The 19,976-nt window shown below is 40.1% G+C and overlaps 1 protein-coding gene across 3 annotated transcripts in view; it reads left to right on the top strand.

Annotated features, from left to right (window-relative positions):
- LOC149575304 (vacuolar fusion protein CCZ1 homolog B-like) overlaps nt 1-19,976 on the top strand; it is a 132,776-nt gene that overhangs the window by 92,356 nt on the left and 20,444 nt on the right. For all 3 annotated transcript variants that reach the window (XM_089815080.1, XM_089815082.1, XM_089815081.1), the window contains exon 9: nt 18,106-18,261. In XM_089815080.1, the coding sequence (XP_089671206.1) occupies nt 18,106-18,261 (156 nt within the window). The remainder of the gene's footprint in view (nt 1-18,105; nt 18,262-19,976) is intronic.

The raw sequence follows: 19,976 nt of genomic DNA, 5'->3' as shown, positions 1-19,976 counted from the left end.
GTAGCATCCAGTGCAGAATACCAACTTGAGCTGAGGTAAGCACCAAAGTTCAACAGAAGGGAAGCTGCATCTGCTAGATCAGCAAGTGGGAAATGGACAAGGGAAAAAACAACAAGGGTACAACAGGAGCTGCAGAGACATGATCTGGCTGTGAATACCTTTGCAGATCAGGACACACTAAGCCAAGCAAAAAGGCATGAAAATGAAGAATGGGTTGGAGCAGGACAAGAGTAGCCCTTGAACAGCCTTGGGGTAGACTTCGGAGAGACAAATGCAGAAGAAGTAGAGGGATTAGCAAGGAAAAAGATGCAACTGTTATGCCAAAATAAATCTCTGTTGAGATAAGCCAGAACCTGCACTACTGTGCACAGGAGTTTTGGAGACATCAGGCCAAAGTGCACACATACATGCGTGATTATTTGTGTATCATGTCGAGGGGTACACTTTTAAGTTTTATTGTATGACCATTTCTGTTTCCAGTAATGTAGGTCATCATGGAATGATGTTTTCAGGAATTAGAAATATAGGCTCACATACATGTAAATAATCTTCTGGCATAATGGTAAGTCTATATTCTTCTTCTTGATCTTCTATCCTCAGTTGACTAGCTTTAAGCCCAATCCCATCTGAAATCAAATGTCAGATTGATGGCAATGGATGGTGAAGATTTTTATTGAGACTCAATGCCATTTGGTCCACTGATTATGCTTTGAAATTTAGAGAGCTTGAGTGGAAGGATCTCTTTTAAACACAAGCTGGGAAAACATAGTGTTGCCAGAATTGGTCTGAATGATGGCCTTTGTGTATTCGTGGTGGTCTTCCGATGGTTAGTAGTTTTATGATCATTTTTGCAAGCCTGTGCATCTGGTATACCTGAGTTTGTCAGATTTTATCATGGTGGTTTCATGTGTTCTCTAGATCCGTATTCTCTTCCCTTAAAACAATAAAGTTGATGTTTTTTTTTGAGGGTGGTGGGAAGGATTTTTGCATTGTGGAATTCATAGAGATGTGCATGTCATAGTGGTTTGTTGGTTAACAGTTTGTTCACCTGTTCGGATATATAACCTGACTCTTTTAATACCCAATGTTTTGGAGAAACAAAAGGATGTCACCAACAAATGGGTCAGTGTATGTGTTCAATCACTGCCCTCTGAATTACAAGGTGCAACTCCCTAGGACTTACAATGATATGCAATGAATATGTCTTTCTTAGATCAGAAGTTTATGACAAAATAAGCTCTTAACTTGAGAGCAGTAAAGGCTAACCAAATTGCTTGTAGACACAAACAATTTAGGCAAAATAGGTTGGGAAAACCTATCACAACCAATGGAATGAGTACAGTAGATTGTCTTGAAATTTTCTGAGCTTTACTCCTATTCTAAATGCAGATTAATTATCTAAATGCAAATGAGGAAAGGAAAAAGAGATGCACATGAGGGCAAATGGATTTGCTTTAACTATTAGACTTAGGTGAAATGGAATCCAACAAGTTACTAATAGATTCATCCACATTTATTCTTCAATTTCCAATGAAACTACTTTTAACATGCCATGGAACAAACAAGAGGAGAAGCAAAATCGCATGTGAAAAAGTAAATGGAATTACCTATACTGTAAATACCATAGTGAAATGAAATCCACGGGGTGATCACAAGAATCACATGTAATCGTCCTTCAACTCTCAACGCAAAACTAATTCTATGAATTGAATGGGCAACAAAACATGAAGAGCAAATTAGGTAAATGGAATTACAGAGCCAATTCACTATCAAGTTTGCTGACCTTTTCATTATCATCAGAAATTACATTTATAGTTTTCTGTCATTCCTCAGTTTTGGTAATGCAACAGTCACATAATAGAAAGAAAATATGAATAAAATATGAAAATATCTAATCTGTGACATGGTATGGACACGTGGCATCTTTCCTAGCGTTAATCCTGATCTCATGGCACCTCTAAGAACACCTAGCTACCATTTATCTTCATCCGGCCTTTGAAACCCTATGAGAATCTTCATTTTCTTCATATTCTGCTATTGGTGCCAAATCCATATAATTCGGCGAGTTTGAATTTTGGCCATCGATTTTAAATCAATGATCATGATTAAAGCCTTATAACCCTCTTTATTTTTCCCTTGTCACTTCTTCGCAACTGTCATTCACACGATACCTTTACCCGATGCGATGATGCGATGATTGGCTACCTTGCATCTTCGCCAAGGTTTGAGATTTAACTTTTCTTTCACTTGCAATGTTGCGATAGCCTAAACTTTAACCATCATGTTGACCCTTCGCACCATCGCGACTTGAATTTCTTTAGGCCAGAACTGAGTCACGATCATGCGATCTTCAACCTTTGCTGTTTCGCAACTTGAAAATCTTCAACTACATTATTACCCGCGATGATGCGATCACTTCACACTTAACCACCAGATCACCTTTCATAGCACAATTTTGCAAGTTAGCCTTGACATCTATGACACTGCAATGACTGCATTGAGGACTGTTACCATCCATCGCAACCTCACAACCTAAAACCTTGACTCATCTCTTAACCCTGCGAAGCTACGAATGCATGCTTTTTCTCTGTCGCAACACTAACTGCTTGTGAGGATGCGATCTTCAGCTTTCCGTTGCTTCGCTGCCTTAACTCATGATTAACTTTAATTACTTGTGATAGTGCGATTTTGAGCTTTTTGCTGTTTCGCAACCTAAATTATAGGTTAGCCTTATCCTCCTGCGAACTTGCGATAACCTTTGATTTGATCTTCAGCTGACGGTCAGGGATCCATCTCCAAGGACAATTGACTTTTCAACCCATGACATGGAGATTCAGATACATTTTGCATTGTTGATTCGATTTCCATTTTCGCTCTTGCCATCTTTGACCCAATCATCTGCCATTAAATTATAGACTAATATGAACCTTCGTCTCCAACATGCTTTAGAATATAGAACAATGGATCAATAGAAATTACAGACCTCTTCTCATCAGGGAAAGCTTGACTCCACCCAAACCTTAATCACCTAGCCACTTGAATAATCTCATGCTTACATGATTTCCCACCTGGTTTGCTTGATGGGTAGATGAGAAGTTCTTCCTAAAGGTAACTTGGACTCAGACTCAAGACATTGACACATTGACTTGACTGCAATCGTAGAGCAAAAGGGAATGGAACTGAAAATTGGGCTACAATTGGCTTTGTCTGGGGATTAAGCGTGATAATGCTTAAGAGGATCCTAGCAATCTCTGGTTTTGCAAAACAAGGTGACAACTTGGCAACTAAAAAGAACAAACTAATCTAGGAAAGCAAAAACAACTAACTAAGAAAGCGAGCAACTAAACTAAAGCAAACTGCATGAAAGAAAAACCTACATAACTAGCTACTATGTAGGGGTTACCCTCTTTCAATTTTGCATTTGATACAACTTCAAATCCTGCTCATTATAAGAACATGGTAGGTTTTCTCCAGTGGGATATGCCAACTTGAAAGAGTTGTTCTGGTTCACTTGCATGATTTGAAATGGCCCTTTCCACAAAGACTGAAACTTTGAGTGCATTCGTTTTGGTTCATGCCTCTTATCCCATAGCAAAACCAAATCACCTTGCATGAATTTCCTTGGTCTTTCTTTTTTATCAAATAACTTTTTAACTCTCCCTTGATGTTTAGTGATTTTATCGACCATTTCTTCTCTTTCCACCTGCAACTTGGTGAGATACAAAATTCTCTAATCCATCTCTGCATATACCATCTTCAATCACAATCTTTAATTTGCAAGTGGCAAGCTCTAGAGAAAATGGCAAGTTAGGTTCTACTCCATAAACTAACTCAAAAGGTGAGATACCAATAGCTCTTTTAGGTGTGGTCCTATCTTTCTATAAAGCATCATGTATCTTCTTGTGCCAACTTCTCTGATTATCTGAGACCAATTTCTTCAAGATATTAATCAGATTCTTATTGCTAGACTCAGCCTGCTCATTTCCTTGAGGAAAATAATCAGAGGATTGACCAACTCGAATACCATTATCATAGCAAAACTCAACAATTTCTGAGGAAGAAAAATAAGATGCATTATCCATTATCAATTTCATAGGAACTCCAAATCTGACCAATATATGTTCTTTAAAGAACTCACATACTACCTTTGATAAAGTCTTCTTCATAGGTTTGGCTTCCACCCATTTACTGAAATAATCTGTGGTAGTTAGGATATAAGAATGTCCTTGACTAGAAGGGGGCTTAATTGGGCGTATAAAATTTAGACCCCATTGATGAAAAGGAGCTTCAATCACCATTGGCCTAAGAGGCAAGGCAGCTGGTTGAGGTTTACTAGTAAACATCCTACATTTCTCACAATTGGCAACCCACATATATGCACCCCTAAACATACCCAACTAATAATAGCATTGCCTTAAGATTTTGAAAGTAGTAACAATAGAAGAGAAGTATGCTCCACATGCTTCATTATGAAAAAACTTTAGAAGCTTCTCTTGCTGCTCCTTATCAACGCATCTTAGAAATGCACCATCAATAGCTCCTTTATACAAAACATCATCATGAATTAAATACTTTAAGACCTTTGTTTTTAGATCCCTCCTCTGCTTAGTAGTCAATCCATCAGGACACTCACCATATGTCAGAAAGTATGCAATATTTGAAAACCAAGGATCTTGTAGACTTACCATGAGGACCTTTGGAATATCTTCTACTTCATCTTGCTGATCTTCTACCAAGGCTTTACAAAGTGCATTTCCTCTTACAAGTTTGGCTGGCTTGATCTCAATATCATACTCTTGAACCTTTGTGATCCAAGCTCCTCTATTATTGCAACCAACATCTTGTTGTGTCAAAATGCTTTTCACTGCAGAATCTAATACATATATCACTGAATGGGAATGCAACACATAGAACTTGAAATTCTTAAGTGCTCTCACCACTGCCTACACATTTTTCTCCATTTGTGAGTATTTCAATTCTTGATTCTTCAATGGCATACTCATAAAAGCTATTGGGGCTTGTATTCCTTCTTTGTTTTCCTGCATCAATATGGTTGACATAGTATGCTGTGATGCATAGCAATATATGATGAACTCCTTAGTATAGTCTACATGAACAAGAATAGGGGCTTTGGCAATAGCACCTTTGATGTCTTCAAAAGCTCTTTTTCCAATATCACTCCATTTGAAAACTTTATTAACCTTCATCATATCTACTATACACCTAACTATTTTAGAGAAATCAGGCACAAACCTCCTTAAGAAATTTACCTAGCCAAAGAAAGACTTTAGTCCAATTTTGCTCAATAGAAGACTTAATTGTTGAATGGCTTTAACTTTGTTTGGATCAATTTTCACCCCTTCTTGAGAGACAATATGACTAAGTAGTTTGCCTTCTATCGCACAAAATACTGATTTCTTGGGATTTAGTGAGACACCATGATCTCTGCACCTTTGTAGCACTCTTTTTAAGTCTTTGATACGATCTTCTCTTTTCTTAGAAAAGACTGCCAAATCATCAAGGTATACAACAATGTTTTTATCCTTCAAATCACCAAAAGCCAAATTTATTGCACGTTGAAATGTTGCACCTGCATTAATAAAGCCAAAAGGCATCCTACTATATGCAAAAGTACCCCAAGGTGTGGTGAAGGCTGTCTTGAACTGATCTGCCTCATCTACTTGAATCTGATTATACCCTGAAAAACCATCTAACACAGAGATCATCTTTGACCTTGCAACAGTCTGCAAAAGATGATCCATGTTGGTGAGTGCAAAGTTATCTTTCAGAGAAGCCTGATTTAGATTTCTAAAATCCATACAAATCCTTGTCTCTCCATTTTTTTTCCTCACTGGCACAATGTTAGCTACCCTAGTAGAGTGGTGAATAGGATATATGATCCTAGCATGCAACATTTTATCAATCTCCTTAAAGATTGCCCCTTCAACTATAAGGTTGTAGTTCTTTTGTATCTCTCTGAATGGTGCTACTCCTGGCTTTACGGGGATTTCATGTTTGAATTTTCCATCCATGAAAATTTTCAGATCTTTATAGCTCCAAGCAAATACATTTTGATATTCAATGAGTAATTTCTTGATTTCTACCCTCTCCTTTTGTGTGCGACACTTCCCTATGTTTATCCTTTTCGGACTGATTTCTATCCCTATATTTATTCCATCATACTCACCACAAGCCTTTCCTTTCTTATCTCTCTCTCTCTCTCTCTCTCTCTCTCTCTTAATGTATGCATCATGTCTATCAAAAAGCTTTTCCAAAGAAATGAGATGAGGTGGGATTTTGATACCTTTAAATTGGATCATATCTGGCTCTAGTTTCTTTTTTCCATTTGTCAATGGATCATCACTTGAATTAGTGCTTCCTTCAAAATACAGGCCTACAAAAGGTTTTTCTTCTTCAATGAATTGTTGTATGTGTTTGTCATCATCAAATACCTGCCAGGAATCTTCATTATCAGGAACATTAGGCTTGAATAGAACTTCTGCTTTATAGATTTGATCTTTGAAGTCAGGATGTGGTAGGAGCAAAGATGCAGAGATTGCCAAAGAATCAACTCTTGAATTGAATTCTCTTGGTACTGCTATAATTGAAAAAGCATCCAAACTTTCAATTTCATCGCACACCTTATTACGATTATTTTTCAATCTTTGGTTCCTTACTGCATATTGGTTCTTCACTTGCCTTACCACCAATTCTGCATCTCCTTGAGCTTTGAGTATCTTGACCCTTTTTTGTTTTGCTACAATTATGCGAAGGAGAAGGGGTTCATACTCTGTAATGTCAAAACCACTCCTGCACCTGAACCAGCAATTGCACAATTGCCATCAAATTCTTAAGTCCACAACTGTCCATCACCAGTCTCCTCTGATTCTTCTTGAATATTAGGGGTATCAAAAAATATCATATAATTACCAAACTGCATTTCTTGATATAATATTTGAGACCTACTATCATCTGATTTTAGGACAATGACTTTGCTTTTCTTGTTCCCAACTGGGATGATAGCATATGACCAATCTAATTTTATCTCTTCCCCCATGTCCTTGCAAAAACTTCTACTTAGGAGCATTCCATAACTTGCAGGGATATCTGCCACTAGGATGGTGAGTTTTAGCCTTTTAGAAGGATAGGCAGCTAGAGCAACTTGAGCATCCTTTATTTGTCCAAGCAAGGGTACTTGTTTTGCATCCATTGAGTAACAACGGCCAAAAGTTTTAGTCAGGGGTAGACCTAGAGCTTTAGCTATAGAGGCAAGCATCACATTATCAGAAGCCCCTAAGTCTATGGTGCAATTACTCAACCAATTTCCATTAAGATAAGATAATATTATTAATGTCCAACAAGAGACCAACAAGGTTTAATGGGACTGAAATATACAATAGTACAATGGAGAAAAGTAAACTAGTAGGAGCACCCAATGGTGATCGAGAAAGAAAAGAGAAGAGATTGCAACAAGAGGAAAAAGAACAAACAGAAGAAAGAGAGAAGGACCATTGGTCCTTTCTCGGTACAAAGAAATCCTGTATAGAGGGATACAAACTAGGACGAGTAAGGGTTTGGGTCTGGCTCTGCCTTTGCCTCTGTCTCTGCATAACTTCGGGGATAGGGCGTCGTTGTCTAAGGAGCCTGAGCCGAGGTCTAACCGATCTGGTGTGTTCGGGGATAGGCAGGTGGGAACGTTTCCTACACTCGGAAGTGGGCGTGGAAGAAAAGAAGTTCATGATGAGCTGATTCGAGGTCTGGTGTTGTGAGAGCTGAAGTTGTAAGGTGTGATCTTTGAGCTGCGAGGCTTCACGGAGAGACAATGCCAAGCACCTATAGTCTGAATAATTGAAAAATGATGAGAGGGATCTGCAGTCTCTGAATAGGCAATGGAATCTCCCCCTAATCTCATAGTAGTAGGACACCTGAAGATAAAATGGGTCTCCGTCTCCGTCCCAGATAAAGTGCAAAGGCGACACACCCGTTCCTCTCTGATCAGGTGGTGATTTGTTTGGCAACGGAGTCGGTGGGCTCCGACCCTAAAAGACCCCAGGGTGATGTAAGGGGCATGACACTAACGACGACTCAAATATGGGGGGCGAACAATGATACTATCTTGGATCACCAGGAAATGATTTTAGTAGAAGACCATTCGAGGGCATAAACCGCCAGGAGGGCTAATCCAAGTTGTGGAGATGTATTGTCTGTAAATATCGAGTCTGACGTGTTCATTCAGCTTCTGCTGCGAGGGGAGGAGTTGGGCGAGAGCGTCCAACGAAAACTGATACGGCGGAAGATGGTCAATGTCAATCTTTATCGAGTTCAGTAAGACAGTAGCTTGGGTATACTAGGAGCGAGCCCCAGTCATACCGGTCGAGCTGGCTATGTCCCGTGAGGAGTAGTAAGCAAGGTAAGAGTATCTGTGTTGGCCCTCAGATGAGTCCGCGAAGCCTCTGAGACTGTGAATGAACCAAATCAAGTCAAACATGGCGCTGAGCCAGAAAGGATGAGCTCCGAACTTGGCAAAAATAATGTTGTGAGTGAACCGGTGGCATTGGATAATTCAATGGATGAGAAGTGTCTGTACCCGCTTGATTGAAGCCCAGTCCAAGTCAAGAAGAGACAGACCCTAGACCACTGCACCGTAAAGAACTGTGGGTTTGATCAGTGAGTCCATGAGAAAGAGCTTGGACTTAGTGTTCTGGAAGTGGTGTCGGAAGCACTATCTCTCTAGGAGGGCAAGGGATCCCATGCCCTTGGCCACTCTAGGAAGGTGGGCCGGTAAAATGCTGAAACAAGGGCCAGAGAACTTGACCCCCAGATAAGTGTAAGAAGATACAATCTCAATTTGCTGACCTTGAAAGCTGAAGTGAAGATGTGAAGTCTTCAAGCAGTTGAAGACCATGACTTGAGTCTTGCTCAAGTTCACCATCAGTTGGCGCTGGACACAAAACAAAGCAAGTCTATCAATAAGTCTTTGTAGTCCCTCAGGAGAGGAGACCATGAGGACCACATCAACTGTGAACAAGAGAATGGAGATTAGAACCTGGTGCAAATAACAACCGTCATCAGGGAGCGAAGCCTCGTGGAGGAAGGACTCAAGGTCATCAATATAGATGCCAAATAGTGTAGGGGAGAGTGGCCAGCCTTGCTTCACCCTGATGGTGCTGTGTATCAGGTCAAAAAACCCCTCTGGAGTCTTGAATCTGCCAATCACAGTCTCATAGAGTCTCATGATTGCCGTCACAAGAATATCGGGAGTACCAATATCTCAGAGTCTCTAGAAGAGAGCATCAGAACCTGGTGCAAATAACAACCGTCATCACAAAGCGAAGCCTCGTGGAGGAAGGACTCAAGGTCTTCAATATAGATGCCAATTAGTGTAGGGGAGAGTGGGCAGCCCTGCTTCACCTCGATGGTGCTGTGTATCGGGTCCAAAAACCCCTCTGGAGTCTTGAATCTGCCAATCACAGTCTCATAGAGTCTCATGATTGCCATCACAAGAATATCAGGAGTACCAATATCTCTGAGTCTCTAGAAGAGAGCATCAGAACTTGGTGCAAATAACAACCATCATTAGGAAGCGAAGCCTCGTGGAGGAAGGACTCAAGGTCATCAATATAGATGCCGAATCGTGTAGGGGAGAGTGGGCAGCCCTGCTTCACCTCGATGGTGTTGTGTATCGGGTCCAAAAACCCCTCTGGAGTCTTGAATCTGCCAATCACAGTCTCATAGAGTCTCATGATTGCCATCACAAGAATATCAGGAGTACCAATATCTCTGAGTCTCTAGAAGAGAGTCCCCTAGGAATCGAGTCAAACACCTTACGAAAGTCCACAAAGCAACAATAGAATTTTGTAGAACGGTGACGGGCCTTCTCAATGATAGCCCGTAAAGTCAAGATATGATCCATGGTCTGGTAGTTTGCACGAAATCTAGCTTGTCCACTTGCACGGCACTGGCGTCTGTCGATCTGTCTACTAAGGATAATGTTCAGTATTGTGGCATAAAGCTTGGCAAAGGTATGCCCAATCATGATGGTCCTGTAGTTATCGGGGTTAAAGGCCAACCTAGATTTATGAATCAGGTAAATCACATGTCTTGACCAAGAAGCAGGGAAGCCCGTACAAACTGCCATGTTAAAGAGCATTGGAAGAATGGGGCACAGGATCAAAGTAGGAAGCTTGAAAAGATCAGCCTAAAAGCCATCCTCATCGGCCACTCTGCTGCATCTCATGAGTCTAATGGCCTCTCTAGCTAGGGAGGGAGTGAAGAGGTGGCAGTGGGCAGGGGAGGTGGCATGAGTGGGAGGTTGACCAGGGATATCATAGATGACAGTGGCATGTGAAACAAGGGCGTGCGAGTCAAGGGTGGAATACGAGGGAGGATGGCAGGGAAACATAGTATGCCAAAAGGACTTTGGATCGCTGGCTAGTGTATCGCAAAGGGATCTAAACTGGGAAGCCACAAACAAGCTCTTCTTTAAGCGAGTAAGGCGGTGGTAAGAGGAGCGCATCTGTATATATAAGGGGGAGTGGGCAGCGAAGGAGGCATGCAAGAAATGATGGAAGGACTTGCACTTAGCATCAAACCAAAGTTTCATCGGGTAGGATTTACAGCTAGTATGGTCAAGGGGGGAGGAGGTGCGGTGGGCGATGGAGAGGAGGACAGATTCCCAGATACCACCGGCAACCATGTCAAACATGGGTGAGACCTGGGAGGGAGAAGTGAAACGATCTAGGGGGGGGCAGTCGTCTGAGGTGGAGGGTGAAGAGGTAGTCATCTCCATCAGTGAAGTGGAAGGTGGTACGAGGGCACCGGGATAAGGCTGGGGGGGTGAAGCTAATACAAAGGCTAAGGATGGAGTGATCAGCTAGGGGAGGATGAGTGATGGTGAAGCTGGAGATGGGAGAAATGACATAAGAAGGTACGAGGACATAGTCCACCACACTCATGCCACTGCAATGGGGCTAGCAAGTGAAGGACTCAGAGCCCAGGAAGCAGGAGAGTCCATTCATGATTAGTAGGTTAGAAGACTCACAAGACTGAAGGAGATGGTGACCGTAGCCCGTGAGAGACCCCAAACTATTTGAGGAGTGGTGCTAAAAACCCATGTTGGTCGGATCTGACTCCCTTGTGTAGATCAAGTCAGAAACGTGGTCGTGCTGAGGGGTCTGTAGGTCTCTGGTCCGAGCATTAAAGTCACCCTTAATGATGATGTCGCCCAAGCTAGATAACTTCGAGATGCACTTGAGAAGGTCAGAGAAGGGATCACTGTCAATAGGGCTATGGATAGTGTATGGTGAGGTGGCCGGTGGGAAGTAACAAACTGTAATGAAGATATCTCTGGGGAGCCTCTTGGCATGGCTAACCTGGATCTATTTCCACATGAAACGAGCAGAGGTATTAGAGTGGACAACCAAAGTAGCACCGAAGAGGTCATCTCTAATCAAACAAGCAACACCACTAGAACCACGAACACCCCCTGAAGTACAAACCTCCTCCCTACAGATAGAGAGCCACCAGAACTTGTCGAACCTTGGGAGAGGGCAAACCGGAGTCTCATGAGTCTCCATGACAACAAGAATATCAGCCAAACCCATAGCGTCCACAAACAAACCCAATAATGACCAAGGAGTGTCATTACCATTCCTGTAGTTGACATGGAGGGAGCCAGAGGAGGAACTACCTCCATGTGACCGCTGGCAGGATCGTCATTTGGCCAGAAGAGCTGGCCTCTGATCCTAGCCGATGGGTGGGGAGTCACGAATAATAGCTCTAAGGTTACGGATCACACGCATTTACCAACACACCTTGCCTTCGCAACCAGAATCCTCAAATGACGCAACTCGGCCACTTGTGCTCTCACGAGGTCCTCATCCAAGAAGATCTTCTTTGGGAGAGGGAATAATCTCCTCTTCAACCTGAGGGCCCGCAATCTGTCTGAAAGTGAGGCGTATCTCAGAAAGAGTGTACCATTCGATCCGACCCAACATCTTTCCAACAAAATATCAGTAATCCCGAGTTGGTCGGCGAGAAAGGATTGTCTAGCTATCATAGGGTCTATAGTAATCATAGGGAGCTGCCGCACTTTGAGGTTGAGCTTGCGGGCCCTCCTCCAACTTTCCTTGGTAATTTGCCCCTGGATGATCTTTTCTACACCAACTAGAGGATTTGGTATGGGCTTCGTGCAAATAGAGGTCCAAGATTTAGCCTTTTCTTCTGTTTCTGAAAGAAGAGTAGTGTGTTTGGTCACAAGATCACATTGTTGCTTTTTGAAGGAGTCCAGGTCTCCTAGCTAATCGATGACTGTGTCAAAGTGTTTCTTGATGTTAGCTGTTCTAGATAGGAGAGTAACCGAGCATGCAGAAATGGCAGATGAATTGGATTTGACCTGGAGTTTGATTGTTGCAATGGTCTGAGACAGTTCAAGAACGGTATCTCTCAGGCACTGGTTATCTTCTTTAGCCTTCAACAATCTATCGAAGAGTCTCTGGTAAGTAAGCGAGGGTGTAGGAGTGGTAGCAGTCGGGATCACTGGTCCAACACCTGGGGAACGCTCAGAGGAGCCCATTGGATGAAGAGCTAAGGTCGGGCAGGGAGCGAGGAGTTGTTAGAGACTGCCGAATAGGTAAAGGGAGCCCGAGCAAAGACGGGGTTGCTGTGTGAAGGCAAGAGCAGTAGCTCCTTCCTACGAACCTAAGAGCTACAACTCGGCTTGATGAACAAAGATCGCCTTCGTAGTAAGAGAACACCAGTAACCCGTAGCATTTAGAGGAAATACACAATACGCACACCAAATCCGCTTAACCAGTATGCAAAAAAAGGAGCAAATCCACAAAACACTGGGCCCAACAAATGATGAAACCTTGTTTGCAACCACACCAATAAACAAAGAAAACCCACTGCACCCGAAATGAACAAGATTTACTTGTTAACGACGTGGGAATGTGAGATGCTAACAACCAGAAACCTTCGAATCTTGAGCAAGGAGAGGGAACTCGTGACCTGTGACCACTAAGAAAGGAAGGAAGGCTGCACGAGAAAAATCGTGGAACAGGTAGACAAAGAATGGACAATGAATGATGAGCAAAAGTAACCTTAGCTAACAAATCGACACCCTCACTCAAAGCCATAGAGAACTGCGGAGGATAGATGGATGTTCGGAAAAATGAGCAGACGGAATGGAAGAATGGTGATCACGCCGCGAGAGGGAGTCAAATCTTTGAAGATCTTTGATGGAGGTCAAACTGATATGTTTCAGTTGATATTTGAAGATCTTGATATCATTGTGGGAGGGAGTGTGATGCATTCGTCTGAAATATGTTTCAGTTGATATTTGAAGATCTTGATCATATTGATCATATTGATCTTGATCTTGATTATATATTAATAAACAAGGAAATGTAAAAAGGATCTGGTCTTTGATTAGGAGAAGTAGCTAAGACAATAGACCCTTCTTCTTGAAACAACTTAGGTAGTGCAAGATCTTCATTAGGCAAAGAGGTTCCACTAGTGCTGGCTTTGTTGTGATGATCAACATTAGCATTCATACTATCATGACCTCCATCTTTATTATTACAGTGCTCAACAAGTCTTTGGAGTTGATCAGGTTTAGACTTCAAATAATCTAGTGGAGATATCTGAATTCTTGACTCTTCACAATATTGTATTATATCAAAGAATTAGATAACTTACCTTTGTGTTCTTTTTGTGAAGTTAAAGGTACTGTGCCACTATCTCTAGTTGCTTTATTTGATGATACATGATTTTTAGCAGGCACTGAATTGGAGGATTGATTCTTATTCTTCTGACTTCTAGTCATGACTGTTAACTGAGGTCCATCTAGAGTTGCAAAGCAGTTCCCTCCAGTTTCTAAATTTGATTCATACTCCAAATAAAAGTTTTTAGAGTCGCCACAAGGAGTATGATCATCTTCACTTTTTGGATATTCCATTGTTTGTTCTTTATTGTCCACCATTTGTTTATATCTGATCATGTTAGCACGTGTATCTCCATCACGATCTGCCCTTAGGTGGAAAGCACACATATTTTGTCTCTATGGAGCAGCCTCAATTGCTAATCTCTGTTGAGAAGGTGGTATTTGTAAAGTCTTACCTTCATTTTGATGTCTAGAACCTTCTTGATAAGGTTGGTGAAAAGAATGAATAGGCCTATTGATTTGTTTCTTCAATGAAATAACCTAATTAGCCAACTTATAGAGCATGACATCTGTATTATTTAAAGTGCTAGTTGCATTACCTATGGTTCCAGATTGAAGTTCTCTTTTCCACTTACTAGAGGCTATCATGTCATCTTCCATCTCTACAACTAGCATTTGGGCAGCTTGTAAATTTGCTACATTTGCTCTTCTAATTTGATATCCCAGATCAGGAGGCATAGAGCTGATGTAGAAGGTCTTCTTATTGTCGTCTACTTGTGCACTTGCAGCAGGTATTCTCTTGATGAGTTTGTTAAACCTTGCATTATAATGCCTCATAGAAATGGGTGGTTCTTTCTTTATTTGTGCCAATTGTAGCAACAACACTTGTGCATCGTTTGTACTTTTATAGCATTTTTCAAACCTTTGCTTCATGTGATTCCAATCTGTGATGCACCATGTAGGTAAATCTTGGAACCAATCAGCAGGATTATCTACAAGAGTATCCACGGACATTCTGACTGCCACATCTTGATGTTGAGGATTCACCACACCACAGGCTTTATGAAAAGCACTTAGGTGTTGTTTTGCAGAGATTGTGCCATCACCTTTGAATCTTGGGAATTTTTTTCTTGACGCTCTTGGCAAATCATTATTAGCTGCAAGGACGAGAGGACCAATTGCATTGTCCCAAGGGACTGCCATAGCTATTGGTACAATGATATGATTTATTTGGAAAGTGACTTAAATAGGGAGTGTTGCACCAATTAACAACAAAGCATCAAAGGTAGGAGGAATAGAAGTTCTAGCGATAGGAGGAGAAGAAGACTTCTCCTTATTCTAGTAGAAATGACTGTAGGCAAGTGAGTTTCTTGGAGTTTCTCAGCAATAGATTTCCTTGCAAGCACTCTTCCCTTTCTGAAAATATATTCTAGAATAGGAAAGTTGGATTTTTCGAGTTCCTCATATATTGAGTCAATCCTTCCTCTTTCCTTGGCACTCCTAGTATACTTGGAATCCAGGATGAATCAACTACTTAGAAAATGTTGTTTTGAGTTTACCTTAACCTTGGTGATCAAGGAAACTTTATCAGTCTTCAACTTTGAATTAACTTTTCCTTTCTAGTAGGTTGAGGCTGTAAACTAGTAATAGGTTCTTATGGAAAACACCTCACCTCCACAAATCCTATCTTGCAACTCAAAATATATAAGGAATTAGAGTGCAGGCTAATTATGAAGAGAAATTCTTCAGAGCTCTTGCATTTTGAATTATCCCCTGCAGATTTGCCAAAAACTGTTGGTTAACAGTTTGTTCTCTTGTTAGGGTTTATAACCTGACTCTTTTAATACCCAATGTTTTGGAGAAACAAAAGGATGTCACCAGCAAATGGGTTAGTGTATGTGTTCTATAACTGCCCTTTGAATTACAAGGTACAACTCCCTTAGGACTTGCAATGATATGCGATGAACATGTCTTTCTTAGATCATAATTTTATGATAGAATAAGCTCTTAGCTTGAGAGCAGTAAAGGCTAACCAAATTTCTTGTAGACACAAACAATTCACGCAAAATGGGTTGGGACAACCTATCATACCCAATGGAATGACTATAGTAGATTGTCTTGAAATTTTCTGACCTTCACTCCTATTCTAAATGCAGATTAATCATTTAAATACAAAAGAGGGAAGGAAGAAGAGATGCATAGGAGGGAAAATGGAATTGCTTTAACTATTAGACTTAGGTGAAATGGAATCCAACAAGTTACTAATAGATTCATCCACATTTATTCTTCAATTTCCAATAAAACTACTTTTAAGATGCCGTGGAACAAACAAGAGGAGAAGCAAAATTGCATGTGAAAAAGTAAATGGAATTACCTATATTGTAAATACCATATTGAAATGGAATCGATGGGGTGATCATAGAATCACATGTAATTGTCCTTCAATTCTCAATGTAGAACTAATTCTATGAATTGAATGGGCAACAAAACATGAAGAGCAAATTAGGTAAATGGAATTACAGAGCCAATTCAATATCAAGTTTGCCAACCTTTTCATTATCATTAGAAATTAAATTTATAGTTTTTTGTCATTCCTCAGCTCTGGTAGTGCAATAGTCACATAATAGAAAGAAAATATAAATAAAACATGAAAATATCTAATCTATAACATGGTATGGACATGTGGCATCTTTCCCAGCGATGACCCTGATCTCATGGAACCTCTGAGAACACCTGACGACCTTTTATCTTCATGCGGCTTCTAAAACCTTGTAAGAATCTTCATTTCCTTCATATTCTGTTGTCGATCCCAAATCCATATAATTCGTATTGCAACGGTCATAGCGAGTTTGAATTCTGGCCATTGATTTTAAATTAATGATCACGATTAAAACCTAATAACCCTCTTTATTTTTTCCTTGTTGCTTCTTCGCAACTGTCATTTATACGATACCTTTACCCGATGCGAAGATGGGATGATTGGCTACCTCGCATCTTCGCCACCCTGAGATTTAACATTTCTTTCACTTGCGATGTTGCTACAGCCTAAACTTTAACTGTCATGTTGACCCTTCGCACCATCACAACTTGAATTTCTTTAGGCTGGAAATGAGTCGCGATCATGTGATCTTCAACCTTCTCTGTTTCGCAACTTGAAAATCTTTAACTGCATTATTACTTGTGATGATGCAATCACTTCACACTTAACTGCCTAGATCACCTTTCGCAACTTCGCAGCCCAAATTTGAAAGTCAGCCTTAACATTTGTGATACTCCAATGACTGCATAGAAGATTGTTACCATCGATTGCAACTATGCAACCTAAACTTTGACTCATCTCTTAACCCTGTGAAGCTGCGAATGCAGGCTTTCGCTCTGTTGCAACACTAACCTCAGTTCAACTCTAACCACTTGCGACGATGCGATCTTCAACTTTTCGCTACTTCACTGCCTTACTCATGATTAACTTTAATTTCTTGTGATGGTGCGATCGTGAGCTCTTCGCTATTTCCCAACCTAAACTATAGCTTAGCCTTATCCTCTTGCGAAGGTGTGATAATGTTTGATTTGATCTTCAACTGATGGTTAGGGATCGATCTCCAAGGACAAATGACTTTTCAACCCGTGAAATGGAGATTCAGATACATTTTGTGCCATTGATTCGATTCCCATTTTCATTCTCGCCATCTTTGACTTGATCGTCCGCTGTTAGACTGTAGACTAATATGAACCTTCATCTCCAACATGCTTTAGAATATAGAACAATGGATCAACAGAAATTGCAAACCTCTTCTCATCAGGGAAAGCTTGACTCCACCCAAACCCTAATCGCCTAGCTACTTGAATAATCTCATGCTTAAATGATTTCCTCCTAGTTTTCTTGATGGGTAGATGAGAAGATCTTCCTAAAGGTAACTTAGACTTAGACTCAAAACATTGACACATTGACTTGACTGCAATCTTAGGGCAAAAGGGAATGGAACTGAAAATTGGGCAATATGGTTCAAGCCTGTTCTTAGATCCATCTACTTGAAAGTACATTTTGTCATTTAATATGAAATCATGTTAGAAATGCTTGCCACTCTTGCGTTGGGGAGGGTAAACATTACATTTTGAAGTCCTCTTATACCTGTATTTTATTTGTGATAAATTAATTGTTCTTTTTTCAACATGTAATTGGTTTTGGAACAAAATGCTTGCAAAGGGTGCATGTGCAATCCAGTAGAAATTCAGATAAGCTTCAGCTTGAAAACATTTATTGAATTTGTGCTGCGGTGTATGTGTTAAAGACTTATATTACAATTTTTTTTCTTGTTCTACATTTTTTCTTGTTGTTCATGAAGAAAATAAATCATGCATTATACCATTGAGCTTAGACCTTCAATAAAGTATTTTCTGCTGTTGAGACATCACATATGGTATTTTCTTCATTTTGATATCAGGCATATTTAAAGATATTAAAGCTGGAGGAGAAGTTAAGTAGAGAGTGGGGGGGTGGCAATACCTACCATGTGGCTGGCTACAGGTACTTGTTTTGTGATAATGATAAAAATGTGTCAAGGGCATCTCCTCCCGGAAAGGTTACAACACTTTCAAAGGTATGCAGCTTCTTCCAAATCCTCATTTTTAAATAGTCTTGTATTAGATTTACTTTCTGCTTTCTATTCTGTAAGATTGCTATATTAGAAAATGAACTTGATAAACACTATTGTATTAATCAGGATAGTACTAACTAATGAGAAAAGGTGTTACGTTCAAAGAATGACAAACTTGATAAACCTTAAAGAATCTGCAGGAAATAGAAACTAGAAACTAAGTGTAAGATACTTTACATTCAGTCTTGCAATGGAGGTGGATATCGGTTTTGTTCTGACCTGTCAACATCTTGCATTTATAAAGAAGCCATCATTATTGAATGAATAAAAATTTACCCAAGTGGGGGGGGGGGGGTGGGGGTGTTGGATGGTATTCATATTTTTCTTAAATTTCCCTACACTAGTCTTGTAGGCTAGGGTATTGTTCTTGTAGGAAGCCACAAGGGTCAGTGGACTCTGTTTTCTATACAAAGATGAAAGTATCCAAGACCTCTAAGTCTCTCTTCTGAGCTTTTTACCTCTATGCTTATAAATATTTCATAGTAAGGAATTGACCAATTCTTTCAGCATTTGTTAACTTTACTTTGATCTTGATAAGCCTCCATCCCCAAAACCTGTCCTTACCTTCCCTCGTTAGAAAAACCAGTGGAACTATGGATGTAATGTTCATTAATCTGTCCACTAAACTGCTTAAGGCTGTAATGTCCCTTATTGGGTCTTCACTTGACTTACCATAAAATTACCAACTAGGGCTCGGTTTGTGCTTGGAAATGACAATTTGTAACATCCCTTCTAGGTGAATGCCAATTTCCAAATACTTACATACATCACTAGGCATTTAAATCAGATAATGAAACAGCCACTAATTTATAATACACACTTACGCCCTAATTCCTTGCTTCTCTTCTAATCAGTAATCTTAAGTGGGGAATTACTTGTCCATGGGCCCTTGGAAACCAATTTACAAGGAAGCTCCCTTAAGGTTTTGTTGAAAACATATGCGCACTTATCTTGGGACTTATCTCTCAAAGGTACATATATGTCTTCACCCCATCTTGGGAGTTTCCTCCTACATCGCAAGGTATTACTCTCTCTCCTGAAAAAAAGAAACCTATCCTCTTAATTGTATTAATGAATGACCTGCTTATAATATTAGTGAGTGATTAAGGAATAGATTGTATATATATAACAGTTCTTTATCCCTAACATGAGTTAGATACAATGTTATGTAATTGCTATTGACACATTGCCTGCTTGCCAACAATACTTATTGTTCATGATTGTAATTGATTGGATGATTCCAATCGATGAAAATAAAAGATTGAATGGCCTATCGGCCTTAAACATTTAATATCTATCCTTTACTATTACTATTGTGGAGCATTATTATATTGACAATATATGTGCGTGTGTGTATAGATATGTATGTCTATATATATATATATATACATATTCTTCTCGGTAATAAGTTTGATTTTATTGAAATAGTAAGAGCATTACATAAAGTAAGTACATCGAAAGAGACTTGAAAATTCTACGATGGGTCAATGAATTGAACAATCCATCCAAAATAAACCTAACTCGTAACTGTCCGTACAGACTCAATTGCGGAGGTATGTTCCTGCCACTATTACATAGGTTTACAAACATTTACAGAATTACAACAATGATAACAGGAAACAAAGAGAAGTGTCCAAAGAGGCTTTAACACTTCTAGA

Source organism: Cupressus sempervirens, chromosome 2 (assembly GCF_028749045.1).
Source record: "Cupressus sempervirens isolate cs-2001-9-10 chromosome 2, ASM2874904v1, whole genome shotgun sequence".
Lineage (NCBI taxonomy): Eukaryota > Viridiplantae > Streptophyta > Pinopsida > Cupressales > Cupressaceae > Cupressus > Cupressus sempervirens.
This window is presented reverse-complemented; position numbering and strand designations above follow the sequence as displayed.